This window comes from Mauremys reevesii, linkage group 2 (genome assembly GCF_016161935.1).
Source record: "Mauremys reevesii isolate NIE-2019 linkage group 2, ASM1616193v1, whole genome shotgun sequence".
Taxonomy (NCBI): Eukaryota; Metazoa; Chordata; order Testudines; family Geoemydidae; genus Mauremys; species Mauremys reevesii.
In genome coordinates this window covers 117573720-117591942 of record NC_052624.1, presented here as the reverse complement: position 1 = coordinate 117591942, position 18223 = coordinate 117573720, and the positions used below count along the sequence as shown (strand labels likewise).

General features: G+C 44.2%; 2 protein-coding genes across 6 annotated transcripts in view; one reads left to right on the top strand and one right to left on the bottom strand.

Annotated features, from left to right (window-relative positions):
* CTNNAL1 (catenin alpha like 1) overlaps positions 1 to 18223 on the top strand; it is a 156055-nt gene that overhangs the window by 123424 nt on the left and 14408 nt on the right. For 4 of the 5 annotated variants that reach the window (XM_039526467.1, XM_039526463.1, XM_039526464.1 and 1 more), the window contains exon 12: positions 4993 to 5030. The exons of the other annotated variant lie outside the window; for it this stretch is intronic. In XM_039526467.1, coding sequence (XP_039382401.1) covers positions 4993 to 5030 — 38 coding nt within the window. The remainder of the gene's footprint in view (positions 1 to 4992; positions 5031 to 18223) is intronic. 5 annotated transcript variants of the gene reach the window in all.
* ABITRAM (actin binding transcription modulator) overlaps positions 11315 to 18223 on the bottom strand; it is a 45342-nt gene continuing 38433 nt past the window's right edge. The window contains exon 6 of the mRNA XM_039526469.1: positions 11315 to 11703. Coding sequence (XP_039382403.1) covers positions 11638 to 11703 — 66 coding nt within the window. The 3' untranslated portion in view covers positions 11315 to 11637. The remainder of the gene's footprint in view (positions 11704 to 18223) is intronic.

The following is an 18223-nucleotide window of genomic DNA, read 5'->3' as shown; positions in this document are numbered from 1 at the left end:
AGCAGCAGAAGAGATATGTTATCTACATTGGGGATGTATTATTGCACTAACTTATGCTTCAGGGCCTCATCCTTAGTCAAGCATAAGGAGTTGCATAAGTGCTTTAAGTCTTGAGGCCTATCAGTCTATGGAAAAACACCATGGTTGACATGTTACCTGTCAGTGTTTCCAGCCTTACATATTTTGGAGTACCTCTGTCCTCTGGTAGGAGTGCCTGCCTTGTATCAAATCCAAAACTATCTGAGTGAAGATGATTCTCTGAGTTAGGGTAATGAAGGATTTTTTCCCTCAGTTAATCTCTTGGCCCAACTTTTTAAATAAATAGCAAGTTGTCCTCATGGAATGTTAGAACTTCTTGAGATTGGACTCTGACCAGCCAGTCATCTAGCTGTGGGTATACATATATGCCTTGCCTTCTGAGGTGGCTTTGTCATGGCATCAGTGTCCTTTTTGTTACTTTATAACCCATAGCTAGAGCTATATCTCAATAACCACACATGATGTAAGCATTCTGTTTTATTAACCATGTGTCACAAGGAAAACGTAACTTACAAAATTAGCTTTGTCTCTTGCACGTCTCTTAATTTCTTCTTTGAGTGCTTGCTCATGTCCATTCCATTGTAGGCGTGTGTGCTCGCCACATGCCCCAGTGCCAGAAGTTTTCCCCTTAGTGGTATCAGTAGGGGTTTGGCTCTGGTGCCCTCTGGAGTGGCACGCGTATGCACCAGTATAAGGGACGCTGCTGGTTCCCCCTTCCCTCACTTCCTTCTTACTGCCAGTGACAGTGCTGGAACATCTTGCCCCAGCAAGCTTTCCTATTTCAACTGTGCTTAGTAGCAAATTCATTGTATATAGTTGTTAAAGTTGTATAGTTCTCTTAGTGTTAAGTTAGAATTAGTTAGTCCCCTACGAAACTTAGCCTAGAGACAGGGCATGCCGTGGTCCCCATGCGTCAAGCTTTGTGACTGCTGCAAAAAATCTGTGCCAGTCAGTGATCCCCCCATAAAAGCTGCCTGAAGTGTTTAGGGGAACCCACATGAGTGACAAGTGTCACATTGCAAGAGCTTTAGGCTGCAGACCAAAAAGGAGCGGGCCATTGGTCTCCAAGCGCTCCTTATGAAGTCGGCCCTTGCACAGCCTCAGAGCCAACGAGATCAGACTCTGCTCCAAGCACTGTGGCCTCGGTGCAGAGCGCGCTACCAGCACCGACCTCCAACCAGTGCTGATCCCCATCCTCAGTACAAGTTAAAAAGTAAAGAGAGGCTGGGAGAGGGCATTCTCCTACATCCCGGAAAGGGAAGGAGAGAGTGGGAGGAGAGCAAAGACCTGCATGGGGCAGCTCTTCCCCTCCAGATGTTAGCCACGCTCCAGCTCCCACTGAGCTGTCAAACCCACTTTCAGACCCCACCACCACTCTGGGAACTGGCAGAGGCACTCAGCACCTGGCAGTGCCATCCATGTTGGAGGCCTTTCACGCCTTTCACTAAGGACATACTGTCTCTTTCAATGCTGCCCATGTTGGCTAGTAAGGTACCCTGTTCGAGAGGTAAACATGCCCTGGAACCCTTCCAGCGGTCTCCATCAGCACGGCACCACTACCCGCTGCAGGGGGTGCCCCACCAACGCTCGCCTGAACAGCGCCACCAGCCCCGGGATGCAGGTCAGTTTACCTGACAGAGCTCCCAGCGTTGGTCCCTGGACTTTAGGCAGTGTTCCTCGGGGTCACGGTATCGATCACTGGCGGTCTGGCACAGACCTGCAGAGGCATGTCACCAGTCCCCAGAGCTCCAGTGTCAGGAGTGCCCGAGTTGGTCTCCCAGTCCTCGTCACCACTCCAGAGGGTCGAAGTGCCAGTCCCTGGAGCCCTGTCACCAGTCTCCGGATTGCGAGTACAGATCACTGCAAGCACATCGACAGTTTCCGAGACGTCTATCCTCTTGCTCCCACTCCCTGTGGAGCGGCACCATTCTCCAAGCATGAGGCGTCGATCACCAGGGTACCGTCACCAATCTGCTGAATGCCAGCACCGGTCACTGGAGTCATGGCACCAAGAGTCTTCATGTCTATACAGTTACCCAGCAGAGGTCTGCAGAGAGAGCTGATGGAATGGGATAGACAGGAGACCTTGGTACCGTCCTGGGCCCCTAGACAAGTCTCTGCCTCCTCAGGCTCTGACAGTGAGGAAGAAGACCTGCCTGCAGGCCAAGGTCACCCACCGAGAACGTCGGCATTCCCTTCCCAGTAGCCGTACAACCCCAGGGCCAGTGGCTGGCCCCTGGTTTCCCCATCCATCACAAGGGCATCGGTTGATTTTAGGGGCATCCGAAAGACGGTCGGCAACAGTCTCCCACCTGCCCCCTGACATGGGTGAAGAGTTGGAGCAAGCTCCCCAGGGACAGCCAGCCTTGGCTGCGGCTCCCCTGACAGAAGCGGTGGAGTTGGCAGAGTTGGCAGTCCCACCTGTACCTGCCTCCTCATCATCTTCGCCCAATGAGGTGATAGCAGGACCTTCCCCCAGGGTGATATAAGGGCCCACCAGGAGCTTTTGAAGAGTGTGACATCGAACCTGGGGAACATGAGCCTGCTTGTTGCTCTGAGAAGGAGATTTAGGAGGAAAACCCTCAGATGTTTGTGGGCCCTTCATAACTGATGGAAATGGAAGGGGGGAGTAAAACAATGATAGTGTGAACATACTTATCCTGTGTTCCAGATGACTGGATCCACTGGTCGGATCCTTACTTGCTTCCCGTTTCAGATGCCAGTGCCAATTTTAGATGCCTTGTCTTAACCCCTGGAGATGTGCTGGGAGCCAGAGAGGCTCTTGTTGATCCTGCACAGAACCTGTGGCGCTGAGAGCCTCTGAACTTTGCTGCCAAGGCAATAAGACTCCCCGGCGGCATTTTCTGCCTCTTTCCTTGCCCTCCAGATGTAGGTCTTGCGAATTAAATAATGTGAGGAGGACCACGCCTTTTCCAGAGAGTTGCATCTGAGACTCGAAAAACTGCTGGGCAAGAGGTATAACCTGTAGAGCCTGATCTCTTTTACTGGCAGGTGCACAAAAAAGCATCGTAAGGGCCTCAAATACTAGCTAAGTGTTTTCTCGCTAAAACTTCCTAAAATTACTCAAACTATAATAAAACAAATACTAACTATTTACAAATTCAAAAAGATTTTTTTTAGCTAGGTCTGGTGAAAGTCCAGGCATACTTTCCAGATCTGTACTCTACTGCAGTTGGAAGGAATTGAGAGAGTTGTGTTGCCATTTCCTTATTTTTATACTTTGCAACCCTTATGGCTTCAAACATTCAAAAGACGTGTGGGCTTCCCCAAGTGGCACTGTTTCTAGAAGGTTCCACCAGTCTGCTGAACCATGGACACTTCTCCTAATAGATGAAATGTACCTCTTGGAGTGATTGGGGTTTGGGAACCCTCCCACAAGGTCTTCTAGTGTTTCCCACCTTCTAACCTTCACAAAATTATTTTTAACCAGAACTATGGCAAGTTTTGACACTTCTCCTGTTGTTGTCTTTGTTCTTTTCATCTCAATCTCCATGTTTTTGGGCCACCTCTTAGTACTTGCACCTCAAGTGAGCAGAGCTCTTTACTTTTCTTGAAATGGATTCAAATTTTTATCTTCCCCTGAAGACACACACCTTTGCAGGACACCTAAGGCCATGTGTCATGCAGAGGATCAGTACTTGAGGTGTCCTGTGAATATTCCTCTTCTCCCATTGTACTTTCTGTGAGCCAGGATGACATAGATGTATATTATTGTAGCCACATACCCATAGAACTAAAGACGTCTGTGCTGTCAGGGAGTAGCTTATTCGTCACTGTTTCTAGTTAAACAAGAGATACGTCACAGCTCTTCTATCTTAGGATCAGAGTAAAAATTGAAGTTTAGTGGAATTTTGAAAAAATATAGGTCCGCAGTAGCTGAATTTGCTATGCAAGGTTGTCAGCACATGGCCCAGTCCCCCTTTTGTGACATGTTTCTCTGTGGGAAAGCTTTTTAGCTCACTTTGATGTAGTTTAAATGTATTTTCATTTTTTTTCTCTCCGTCTGACTCTCTTGTTCAGTTGTAGTCAGAATGACTAAGGCACCTGACTTCTTAGGAAATAAAAGAAATAGTTCCAATAAAAAAATTCTAAAATTCTCTTAAACACACATCTAAAATAGTTTTTTCTACAAAATATGTGGCATATACAGATATACATTAGTGCAGTGTATCATAAAGGTTTTATTGGCACTTATTTGGGCCAACCCTGCATGACTCACAGGGGGCTTCACTGCTACTGAGTGATGCAGCCATTCCAGACTCATGCCAGTAAAACATATCACAATACCATATGTTATGCATATGCCATATTTTAAGTGTGCCTGTGCACCCATGTTCATTACTTATTTTTATATTAAGATTTCAGTTTCTTGATTGTCTTTTTATTATTTCCAGGAGTGGGAAACCTGTGGTGATGGTACCTTTTAAAGAAAGGAATTAGTTACTCATAATTCTTCTTTGTAGATATCATCTCGCAGGATTCTCATTCATGCACCCACCTCAGTTTGGGGTTCTGTTTTTGAGGCGAGGAGATGTTTTTATTTATTTTTTTCCATTATTTTGCCTGCCTTCTCCTTGGGTTAGGTGGGGATGCTGTTGGGTTTTTGTTTGTTTTTTTCAAGTAGTTCTGATTCCTGTGTATTTCAGAATTGACTGGAAGGGCCTAGAGGCACTAGAAGTCAGAATGGCGTGAAAGGGGAGGGGCTTATGCTCAGCTATCAGTGACTGAGGGTTAAAAATCTTAACAATAGGGGAATTCCTGGCTTGTCTGTCTCTGGAAGCACAAGATAAAGAGCGGAAATTCTGAGTGAACTTCAGAGAGGATTACAGATAAGTACGTTTCTTTTATACTTTAAAGTGAAGGGAGGGTGAAACTAGAAGTATTATGGTATTCATTAAAATCTGCATACAAATATTCTTATGTTGTTCGTAGGAGAGAAGCGTGCCTACCTATCACTTCCCAGGCCAGGGGTAAGTTTTGTGGGTTGTTACTTTTTTGTTGTTCTGTTGATAACTAATTGACCCCTACAACTTGCATATTGCTCGTGTATTAACTGCTTTGTAAAGATACAGACAATAAAACCTTGTTAATGCACACCTCGATTGTATGGCCCTTTGTGAGTTACTGGATTTTGTGAATTAGTAAATGAGTAAACATTTTAAAAAGCCAGGGTAATTCATCATAAAATATGCTTTTGTTATTTACTTTACAATTCTAGCTTCATTTTAATTAATTATAGTTTGCAATGTACAGAATGTCTGACTTTATTTTTATAAGCTGTACCACAGTACATTTATTATTACAGTATCATGACTGCACTGTAATATATTGTAAAAATAAGTTTTGTAACCTGACACCTCCCTACATTATTGTCTGAGCTAGTAACTCTTTTATTGAAGGAGAAATTGACTTGTTTGTGCATACTAGGAGGTGTCCATGCTAGCAAGGCTCTACTGTCTGTAAATAAAATTGTTTTTTCATTCAGACTTTGTCATTTTTGTATGTGATAGATCAGTTTATTACTATGCTGCACAATAGGTCAACAGATCAATCTAGAGTATATAATACACTAGTTTCTGAAAATATCCATCTGCTGGTAAACCATCTAGTAAGTCCTGTTCGTATTACTGTGATATAGTCATAAAAATAACAAAATAACATATTACATATTAGTCCTCACATGGGGGAAGGGAAATGATAATATTATCTCCAACTTTATTTTCTCTTTCCCTGAACCTCTTTCTAAACCTGTAGCATTGAGGAGTTGGTGGTATGGCATAATCACCTGTTCTTCTTCAACCGCCTTTGAACAGTTCTGCAGCAGTTTCAGAAGCAATACTTTAACTGTTACTTTACCCTTAATGAAAAGGTATAATACCTTAAAGATAAAATTTGTTCATTCTTGAGCCTACTTAAGGGCTTACTTGGGATTTAAGTGGTGCTATGCTGGGCCTTTTGCAAAGGGGTGACTGTCACCTTCTGGAAGTAGATAGATTGATTGAGGGGAGAAGACTAGAATTTTTTTGGTTAACTGCTTCAGTGACTACTGATGTATAGTTTGTCCCCAGAAGAACTATCTATGTAGCCTTTGGTTTGGGGATATAAATCATACTTCTCTGCTGTCTTTGAAAGCTCTTGTTCATTTCCCTTTGATTCTCAGCTGGCGTTATAGAGCAGAGCATTGCAGCAGGGGAAAAGAGTTGAGAGGTCAAGAAAGAGTAAGGAGGTTGCATTGTTGAGAGTTGTGAAGATAAATTGACTCTTTCCTGTTGATTTACTAGCAGGGCTGTCCTTAGGATTTATGGGGCCCTACACAGTATTATTAAACTGGTGCCTCATACCCGACGGCAGCCTGGGCTCGCAGCCCAGTGGGGGGGGGTGCACAAGGCAGGAAAGGATACCGAGCTGCCCGGCCCACCTCACAGTTCCCCACAGAGACCCCCGTACCCTCTCCCTCACGCAGAATGCGCAGCACCGGCGCATTCAGCTCTCTAAATATGACCCCTGCCTAAGGACACTGCAGCACGCGCTGGGTGTGCGGGAGCCGACCCGCTCTTACCTGCTGTTATGGGTGGTGGGTAAAGCTGCCGCTTGGGGAGGCTAGCTCCCCAGCCCACCCCTTCTGCCTGTGGCCCCACCCATATTCCACCCTTGCTCTGCCCCAGGTCCCGTCCCCACTCTGCCCGGCTCTGCCCCTCCCCACTGTCTCCCTCCTCTCTTCCCTCCCCCTCCCTGCTCACTCCCTTCCAGCCAAATCCCTGAACCCAAATGAAGCAAATGACATTAGAAGGAAGTTGCAGAAGAGTGTTTTTTTTCCTTCTCAAAAGAAAATGGAGCACGTTTTCCACTGCATGCCAGAAGATGAAGACTGGACATGCAGAAGGTATCTAATTAAAAGCACTACATTTAGGAATAAAAATGTCAGTCACGGGTTTTTTTTTATATACCCTGAAGTTTGCCAGAGATTTATTTGCAAAAACTTTGTAGTAAGGGCAGGTCAGCTGTCCTGCTGAATACAACATTAAATATTATGGAATACATGATGCAGCTTTTCTGTTTTACATTTTCTTAATCAGTATTTCTAAGTTAATTTTATATTTTAAATGTACTCGTAAGCCTTCATAAAGTAATCATTCCAGATTACTACATATTAAACTCACTGAAACAAAGACATTATTTTAAATTAATCAGTCACAGAGGTTCAGTGTGTTCATAACAATGTTCATTGCTTTTAGAAAAAGGGAACACTAATTTGCTTCGTGTGATCTCCATAACAATAGACGTGTATGAAATTTCACCAACTTTAAAAAATGTTTCCAAAGATTTTAGGCATAACAAAGGATTTTATGTCTTACTAAGGCACCAGTTTTGCTGGATGGTTCTCTTAAAACTAGTTCATCAAATAGTCAGAAGAGAAGAAAGGGAAACTCATTTGTCCAGCTATCTGGCAGGAAAGGGGTGTTTCCCTTTAAGAGCTAGCTTCTCTTCAACGTGGGGGGGGGGGGAGAGGGAGAAAGAGATGGACAGGAAGACTTTGGAAGGAAGTTAAATTTAAAATTAAAATGTGTATTTTGGATGAGTGGTCTTTTGGAGGATTTATTTAAAAACTTATGTCTGAAGATACAAGTACTACAGTAATGCACAACTGTTTGTTAGTAAATTCAGAAACTGACAGTATATACCTGGGGGTTGGCAAATGCCTGTTAAATGGCTTCATTACCACTTGAATGGCCCTTTAACAGTTTCAATGTTGTGCTAATAGGGCTGGCAGGCTGGAGGCTTTTTCACTTTTAAGTTACTAGATCCCTACTTCATTATCAAATTTTTTTTTTTTTTTTTCCCTCGATAGCTCATCTCAATTGATTAGACTGCCTCTTGGTATATGCGTACTCCACCCTTTCATTTTTCTGTGTATAAATATATCCTGTCTGTGTGTGTGTTCCATTCTATGCATCCGAAGAAGTGAGCTTTAGCTCACGAAAGCTCATGCTACAATAAATTTGTTAGTCTTTAAGGTGCCACAAGTACTCCTGTTTTTTTTCAGGAGATAGAGTCACCAGGCTGGAGCAGCCAGCTGTGGGAGCCTGCAGGAAGGGTCAGAACAGGGATAGGAAGAGGCAGGGGGGTGGACACTAAGACGCAGGAGTGCGGCAAATTTCCGGGTGCCCTATGCAGCCGCCTATAACAGGACAGCCCTGTTCACTAGTCAGAATCCTAGTTCCCTCTGAGGCAGCTTTATATGTAAAAAGCTTGATATAGAAAGACATTGAATAATCCTGGTTGGTTCCCCATTGCCGGCTCTGTACCCACACTGTTTGAGAACAAACACCAAACAGGCAAAAGTAGTATAAAGTGTAGGGAAGAAAAAAGTGTGTGTGGTTAGGGGAGGGGGAAAAAGCACTTAAAAAGGGGGATACGGGGAGGCGGAGTATAGAAATGCTATAGAAAAGGAGGGAGATACAAAGACACAAAAGATTGGGACAGATTCATAGCTCAAGTAGACCTGGTCAAACATTTTCCAACAGAGCAGTTTCCTGTTGGAAAATGCTGGTTTGACAAAAACAAAATGTTTCGCGGGAACACACTGAAACTGTCATGGGAAGTAGTCAGACATTTTGTTCTTCAAGTGCTGGTCCCTATGTGTATTCCACACATGGGCAAATGCACACCCTCTGCCTGAGTCTGGAAATTCTAACCAGTATGCAGTAGTTCTGCTCACGTTTCAGACTGAGGGCATAAGAGGCAATGTGGGCCAATGCCTCTCTAGTACCTTCTGACCACTGCATGGCCTGAGTTGGAATCCTTGTGTCCACAGATTTTTCCTGCTTTTATCCTTAGTAGTCTGCAAATAAATGTATAAATAATTTTTATATTAATAGAGTTAGTGTAAATAGTTATTTCCCTGTACCAGGGACTTCCACGTCCTGATGTGGGACTATGCCGAGAGCCCCCGCATTCAAGTACAGTGTCTCCTGTCCTTGCTCCTTCTCTGAGCGATGATCACCAAAGCTGCCTCTACAGCTTGGGTGAGATGCATATTGCTGCGAATTGTGGCATTTGTCACTCGTTTCCGCCACAAACCTGCAAAGTTCATGAGCTTTGATTAAGGAAACACCTTAAGGAGAAGTCTGTGAGGCTTTACTCTGATCTGGGCCAGGGAGGCCACCTTGTATATCTGCCCCATTAAACAAGCAGCACTCCTTCAAGCACATACTTAGGAGTGGAGCCTACAGCAGCGAAGGCTAAGGTCTCTTCTGCCTGGGCTTCCCATGAGCAGAGGGAGCACTCACATGGTCGGAAGGACAGATCCTCATTCAAATCTGCCCATAAAAGAAGGAATTTCTCCCCGAGCCCCTTCAGGATGGGTGAGTCTTTGTGTATGGATCGTGTTGGTCCAGGACCACAAAAGATCCCCAGGCTGGAGGGTAAAGCGCACAAGGAAAAGGATCTGTCAATACCTTGGTGGTACCAGCTCCAAAACACAAGGACTGACATCTGTTGACTCCGTCCAGAAATGCTGGACCTGGTTGTTCCTTGGTACCAGCCTGCCCTTGAAGGACTGCCCAACTTCCTGGAATGTATCGGAACTGTTGATCCTGACCATTAGAGTGCCCTGAACACCTGGTCATGTGGACACCTACGCTATGCCTCTTCATCCTGACACACACATGTTACTGATGCAGTTAAGTCTTCTGGTGTAACAAAGAACAATCCCCTCTCCAGCCCCTGGGCAAGAGCATCCACCCTCCATAAACATTGGCCCGAGCAGTGCAGACGGAGTTCTTAGATTCGGATGAGTTGGACACCCTAGCTGGTTCATCTCCTCATAGAGAGCTGAGTCCTGATAAACAGAGCTCTGAATGCCATCCTCCCAAATATGACTTCCCGGGGACCATTGCTACCCGATGCCATGGAGTCCCCCTTCCCCTCCCCCACATATGCATGGTTGATCCTTCCATTTGGCCTTATTGGGGCCCCTGGAACTCCTCTGGTAGATGCCCTGGAGCTGTCCATGAATCCAACCACATTTCTTCTACCTGAAGCCCACCGGATTCCTAAGAGTACAAGGAGGCGGACGTTGACCTGGGTCTGCAGGAACCGATAGTACCAACGGGAATCTTGTCCTTATTTCTGGATGAAGCTATCACTCCACCTTCACCATCTCTACTGGACAACCATAGGCAGTACCAGGGGCTCCTGCAGAGAATAGCCAATGACCTCCAGGTACCACTAATGGAGGTCCAGGGATTCCCAACATCAACTCCTAGATACCCTGAAGCTGTAGGTCTATGCAAGGTGGTGTTAATGAGGATATCCAGGAGCCAGACAGGTTGGTCTGGCACACTGCAGCCTCATGTGCCCCCATGCCTAAAAGGGCTGAGAAATGATGTTTTGTCCCTGCCAAAGGGGCTGAATTTCTTTTCTTCCAACTGGCAACAATTCTGTGGTTGTACGTGCAGCACAGAGAAAGAAAGATTGCAGCATCCCAAGACCATGCCAGCTGAGGATGGAGCCCAATCTTTCATAGAAGAGTGCAAGTTAGTGGCAAAAACTTCCCTTCAAGCTGCTGTGGACACTGCATCCAGAGGCTTGGCCACTGGCATAGTCATGATGCATGTGTCTTGGCTTCACCTCTCAGAAAGGTCCACTACACCATGCAGGACTTGCCTTTCGATGAGTCAAATTTGTTTAGCAGGAAATCAGATGAAAGACTCAACATAAACTCCTATTCCAGAGGAGAAAACACTAGAGGCAGGTGTAATAGCCAAGGCTGCTCCCTCCACAGATGTTCTGCCATCAGCCTCCAGCCAAACCCGTGTAAACAGAGGTTTCAGAGGTCTCTCTTTTTTCAGCCCCCCTCTACTACCAAAACCTCTATCCATTCCCAACTACCCACTAAGGGATACTTTTGATACCTCAGTCAAGTTCCGCCCACCACTACTGATGCCTTCCACATCAATCCCTCCCCTCCTTATCTTTGGGGGCTCCCTCTCACTTTACACCCAAAATTGGGACTCTCTCTTGATAGCTGGGTATTAGAAATTATCCATCAAGCATACTCGTTTCCCTCCCTCCCTCCTCACAAAATCCTTCCTGTTCCCCCTTCAGGGACCATTCTCATGAGTGCAGGAGGAGGGAGTCCGCCTCCAAACAAGAGGTAATAGAACAAGTGCCACCTCAGTATCAAGGAAGAGGGTTCTATACCCCTTAATTTTTAGTCCCCCCAAAAGACGGAGGGTGGAGACGCATTCTGGACCTTCAACAACTGAGCATCTTTATTCAAAAGCCAAATTTAAGATGGTTAGACTAGCATCAATAATCCCCTCTCTACAGGAGGGAATGTGGTTTGTGGCAAGCAACATGAAGGATGCTTATTTCCATGTAGATATTCATCTGTCCCACAGAAAGTTCCTTTTGGTTTCGAGTGGGTCAGGAACATTTGCAGTTCAGAGACCTTCCCTTTGGACTAGCAACAGCACCCAGAGTATTTACAGAGGTCTTCTTTGTGGTGGCAGCCCAAATGAGATGTCAGGGTTACACAGTTTTCCGATATCTCAGCAATTGGCTCGTAGTAGGTCATTGCAGCCATGAGTTCAGATCAGCATCTTTGTTCTTTCTACATCTTCTAGAAGCACTGGGTGTCTGTTTAAACAAAGAAAAGTCTGTTTTAACACCCACACAGATGATAAACTTTATCAGAGTGACACTGGACTCCATTGCAACAAGAGCTTTCCTCCTCGTGGAAAGATGTGTGGGAGATACTCAGCTCTATCCTGAGCTAGATATTCACTTAGTGGGGAACACCTCAATGGGATCTCTTCATGTCCCAAATGAACAGGAAGCTTCACATGTATTTCTCCAGAGGAGCTATAGGTCACTGCTTCCAGGACCATGCTTTCCTGTTGTCATGGACAGACAATCTCAGATATGCCTTTCCTCCCATTCCCCTGTTACCACAGGTCTTGAGAAACATCCCTCAGAGGGATAGCTCAGTGGTTTGAGCATTCGCTTGCTAACCCCAGGGTTGTGAGTTCAATCCTTGAGGGGGCCGCTTAGGGGCGAAAATCTGTCTGGAGATTGGTCCTGCTTTGAGCAGGGGGTTGGACTAGATGACCTCCTGAGGTCCCTTCCAACCCTGATATTCTATGACAGGGCCAGAGTCATTCTTCTCATGCCCAGCTGGTCCCAATACTTTTGGTTCATGTAACTCCTGAGAATGTCAAGCCATCCTCCTGTCGGGATCTGCCTCTTCCTTATTCTGGAAGGGGGCAGAATCAGCCACCCCAATCCATACCCTCTCAACCTCATGGCCTAGTGTTTTGGACGGGCATCAGAATGAGAACACTCTTGCTCAGCACCAGGCCAAGCTATTTTTACTCGAAGCAGGAAAGACTTAGAACCTGCTACTTAACTAATAGGAGACGCTTGTCTACCTAGGCTCAGAATAAACCACCGCCTCCAACTTCTGCAAATATGTTAGTTGTTTAAGATTATTTCCTGTGTTTAAAAAACTTAAGTCCTTCCATTGGCCCATCTTGCAGCCGTCAGTGCCTTCCTGACAGTGAGGTTTATGAAAGGCCAAGTCAGGACCTTTCTCTGCCAGTTGTAAAACCTACACCTGAATGTGACCTCAACCTCATATTATTAGCACTCACCAGGCCACCATTTGAACACGTGGTAACGTGCTCCATGTCGCACCTGTCTGTGAAAGTCATGTTTCTAGTTGCTATTTCCTCAACCAGAAGGGTGAGTGAGATGGGAGCCCTCCTGGCAGACCCACTGTATGCTTCTTTTCTCCCTTCATCTACATCCTAAATTCTTCTTCAGGGTTATTTCTGAAATCCACATCAACCAAACTCTCCGCTTACCTATTTTATTCCTGAAGCCCCATGCTTCTGCTGAGGAGAGGCAACTTCATTCCCTCAACCTCAGACGCACCTTAGCATTCTGCAGAGAACCACATCTGTCAGAAAATCATTTAGGCTATTTCTTGCTATAGTGGAATAGACTTGAGAACAAGCTATATCCTCTCAGAGAATCTCCTAATGGAGTTCTGGTTACATCATCATGTGCGATGAATTAGCACATTTCCCTCTGCCTGAGGTAAGAGCACATTCCACAAGAGCATAAGCTGCCTTTACAGCATCCCGGCAGGAAGTACCCATACTGGACATGTGCAGAGCGGCTACCCGAAGCTCCATTTACAAAACATTATGCGCTAGTTCAGGCATCCTCTCACCCCCCACCCCTTCAGTCTCAACACTCCTTGTCAGTCACGCGCATGTGGAATACACATAGGTGCCAGCACTCGAAGAAGAAATGGAGGTTGTTTACCGGTAACTGGAAGTTCGTCGAGATGTGTGCTCCCTATCTGTACCCCACTACCCGCCCTCTGTCCCCTCTGCTTCAGATCCTCCTTGATTCATGATAGGTGGAGGAACTGGAGAGACTTCAGCCTGCACTTCCTCTTACATGCTTGGTCTGGAGCATGAGGAGGACTACTAAGTATGTGCAGGCCAATGGACCCTACTTGTTAGACTTTCCGGACTGGGGTGTATGGCATGCATGCGCACTCACATGTGGAATACAGTTAGGGACCACACATCTTGAAGAACTTCCAGTTACAGGTAAGTAACCTCTATTTTGAACTTTTTTACTTTTGTTCTTATTAATTGCAATATAAAAGTCAAAATATTTAAACTTTTAGATACATGACAAATTATAATAAATCAGAATGATGAAGTTGAAAGAAAATACTTTTGGAGTATTTCATTTAATGAAGAATTCTGAGATTTTGATGTTTCTGCCCGATTAAGGATGAAACCAAATTTCAAAATCTCAGAATTCCCACACGACAAATAGTTTTTTCAAGCAGCTGTAACCTGTACCAGAAGAGTATCACCACTATACACATGCTTCAGAAACCTGCCCCCACCTTTCCCTTTGCAACTGATTTCCTCCTATTAGCACAGATACAATTATGGTCAATAACAGCTAGGCAGATATTTGTGAAACGTTAAGACTCCTACATAGCTAAAACATATAGGCAGTGGTATTTACAGGCAATGGAAATCCTGCATGAGACCCACATCTGAGAAGACTGCATTCTCCTTTAAGTAGCATGCTTGACCTGCATGTAGAGCATATTACTTGTGGCTTCTCTACACAGGGACACTCAGAAAAGTTAACACTAATTAAACAAAGGTGTGAAATGAAAGTGCATTAAACTGCTGTGTGGATGTTCTCGTTCGAAAGTAAAGAGGCCTTAGTTCGCTTAAGCTAAAGCAAACTATGTTCACTTTACTTCTGAATGAGAAATAGGTTGTAACACAAGTTGTACCTAAGGATTGGAGGCTGTCTGGGAAAGCAGTGACTCACAGAAGGACTTACAGTCATCACAGATAATCACCTCCACATTAGCAGTCAAAGCAATGCTGTGGCAAAAGGGGCTAATGCAATCCTTGGATGTATAAAAAGTGGGGAATATCCACTAGAAGCAGGGAAGGGATATTTCCGCTGTATACAGCAAGACCACTACTAGAACACTGTGTCCAGTTCTGGTGTCCATGTTTCAAGGAAGATATGAAAATACTAGAGAGAGTTCAAAGGAGGGCCACAAAAATTGATCTAGGAGCTAGAAAACAGGCCTTATGATGCGAGTCAAGAAGCTCAACTTATCAAAGAGAAAGTTGAGTGGTGACTTGATCGTTGTGTCTAGGTATGTACACGTGTAAAGGTTATCTGATATCAGGAGGGCTTTTCAACCTGGCTTACAAAGGCTTAACAAGATCCAGTGGCTGCAGGTTAAATAAAGTCGACTTTGAAATAAGACACAGTTTCATGGTTATGAGGGTAATTAAACATTGGAAGAGTTTACTAGGGAGGTGGTAGATCCACTGTTGCTCAGTGCTTTTAAGACAGGATTAGATCTCTTTTAAAAATATATATACTTTAATACAGTGTCTGGGAGATATTCTATTACCTTTATGTGCAGAGGGTCAAGCTGGATGGTTGTGCAGGTCCCTTCTGGCCTTGAAATCTGTGAATCTGAATCCCCCTGCTCCTCCCCTTCCTTCAGGAGCCATAGGCAGAACAGGATTGCCTGCATTGCACTCTGCATACTCATAACACTTTCAGTTCTGTGTTAAGATAATCAAATCTCATGCTGTAGGGCTTCAACCAGTCATCTGCAGGTGTCAGGAAATAATTAGGGCTGTCAATTAATCGCCGTTAACTCACTCGATTAACTAAAAAAAAATTAATCGCAATTAAAAAAATTAATTGTGATTAATCACACTGTTAAACAATACACTACCAATTGAAATTTATTAAATATTTTGGATGTTTTTCTACATTTTCAAATATATTGATTTCTATTACAACATAGAATACAAAGTGTACAGTGCTCACTTTATATTATTTTTATTACAAATATTTGCACAGTTAAAAATAATCAACAAAAGGAATACTATTTTTCAATTAACCTCATACAAGTACTGTAGTTCAATTTCTTTATCCTGAAAGCGTAACTTACAAATGCAGATTTTTTTCTTGTTACATAACTGCTCTCAAAAACAAAACAATGTAAAACTTTAGAGGCTACAAGTCCACTCAGTCCTACTTCTTGTTCAGCCAATAGCTAAGACAAACAAGTTTGTTTACATTTATGGGAGATAATGCTGCCCACTTCTTATTTGAAAACATCATAAGAAAGTGAGAACAGGCATTCACATGGCACTTCTGTAGCCGGCATTGTGAGGTATTTAAGTGCCAGATACGCTAAAGATTTGTATGCCCTTTCATGCTTCGGCCACCATTCCATTCCGCTGATGATGCTCATTAAAAAAAATTGTGACTGAACTCCTTGGGGGAGAACTGTATATTTTCGGTTCCGTTTTACCCACATTCTGCCATATATTTCATGTTAAAGCAGTCTCAGATGATGACCGATCACATTTGTTTTAAGAACACTTTCACAGCAGATTTAACAAAACACAAAGAACATACCAATGTGAGATTTCTAAAAATAGCTACAGCACTTGACCCAAGATTTAAGAATCTGAAGTTCCTTCCAAAATCTGAGAAGGACGAGGTGTAGAGCATGCTTTCAGAAGTTTTAAAAGAGCAACACTCAGAGGCAGAAACTATAGAACCCAAACCACCAAAAAAGAAAATGAACCTTCTGCTGGTGGCATCTGACTCAGATGATGAAAATGAACATGCATCGGTCCATTCTCTGGACCGTTATCGAGCAGAACCCATCATCACCATGGACGCATGTCCTATGGAGTGGTGGTTAAAGATGAAGGGACATATGAATCTTTAGTGTACCTGGCATGTAAATATATTCCGATGCTGGCTACAACAGTGCCATGCGAATGCGTGTTCTCACTTTCAGTGACATTGTACACTAGAAGCGGGCAGCATTATCTCTTGTAAATTGTAACCAAATTTGGTTGTTGGAGCGATTGGCAGAACAAGAAGTAGGACTGAGTGGACTTGTAGACTCTAACGTTTTTTACATAATTTTATTTTTCAATGCATAATTTATTTTTTTACATAATTCTATGGTACTTGTATGAGGTGAATTGAAAAATACTATTTCTTTTGTTTTTTACAGTGCAAATATTTGTAATAAAAAATGAATATAAAGTTAGCACTATACACTATTCTGTGTTGCAATTGAAATCAATGTATTTGAAAATGTAGAAAATATCCAAAAATATTTAAATAAATGGTATTCCATTATTGTTTAACAACGTGATTAATTGAGTTCATTTGTTTAATCGCTTGACAGCCCTAGAAATAATGTTTTTCCCTGATGCACAATTGGTTAGGTATATTCTGTGTTTTTTCACCTTTCTTAGAAGCATCAGAGATTGCCCATGGCTGGAAATGGGACACCAGATGGGTTGGATCAGTGGTACAGAGAATCCTCTTTGTAGATGCTTGACTGGTGTGTCTAGCTCACATGCTCAGGATCATACTTATTTGGCAGAGTTGGGGTCAGGAAGGAATTTTTACCCAAAGTCAGATTGCCAGGGACACTGGGTTTTGGTTTGGGGTTTTGCCTCCCTTTGCAGCATAGAGCGTGGTTTGCTTGCTGGGATCATGTGGACATTTCTCACCTAATGAATTCCCTGCCTTTACAGGGGTCTCAAGCATTGGTGGCACATTGGTCTCTCCTGTTCTTTCTAAGGCACATAGGTTAGCCTCCTGAGGATTGAATTCTTTAGTTAGACTGAATTATTTGGGCTTAATAAAGGGGTATCTGGGCACCAATGAATGGGCTGTGATGTACAGGAGGTCAGACAAGAAGATCTAATGTTTCCTCTGGCCTTAAACTCTATGAAACAATGTAATTTAACTTCACACCTTTAAATTGTAATAACTTTCCTGAGTCTCCCTGTGTAGATAAGACCTTATAGATCAGACAGTGTCTGTAGAGCAGTGGTAGGCAACCTGCGGACTGTGGGCCGCACACGGCCCATCAGGGTAATCTGCTGGAGGGCTGCGAGACAGTTTGTTTACATTGACTGTCCACCGGTATGGGCGCCCGCAGCTTCCAGTGGCCACAGTTTGCCATTCCCGGCCAATGGGAGCCACAGGAAGCAGCATGAGCCGCAGGGACGTGCTGGCTGCCACTTCCCACAGTTCCCATTGGCCGGGAAGGTGAACCGCGGCCACTGGGAGTTGCGGGCAGCCGTGCCTGCGGACAGTCAATGTAAACAAACTGTCTCATGGCTCACCAGCAGATTACTCTGATGGGCTGCGTGCGGCCCGCAGGCCACAGGTTGCCCACCACTGCTGTAAAAGCAGAAATCAGTGTTGAGCAACTTTCCTGACACCAAAGCCACACCGCTGTGCTATTCTTTGATGAAGATACTTTTTCTTTTATGCACACATTTTATGGCACATTGGGACCCAAATCTACAAAAATGTATCAACGCTTTTGTGTGCACTTGACATAGATATGCAGATACCTCTGTATGCTCAACGTTGGATGATGGCTTGGGTCCCCAAAGGTGGTACTTCAGCAAGGTTACTGAAGCCAGCAAAATCCCCAGTGAGGAACAGTAACAGGAAATGAAAGTCATTCTTAATTGTTAGCATTGCTATTCAATGTAATATTCTCCTATTTGCACATTTGTGTCAATTATCT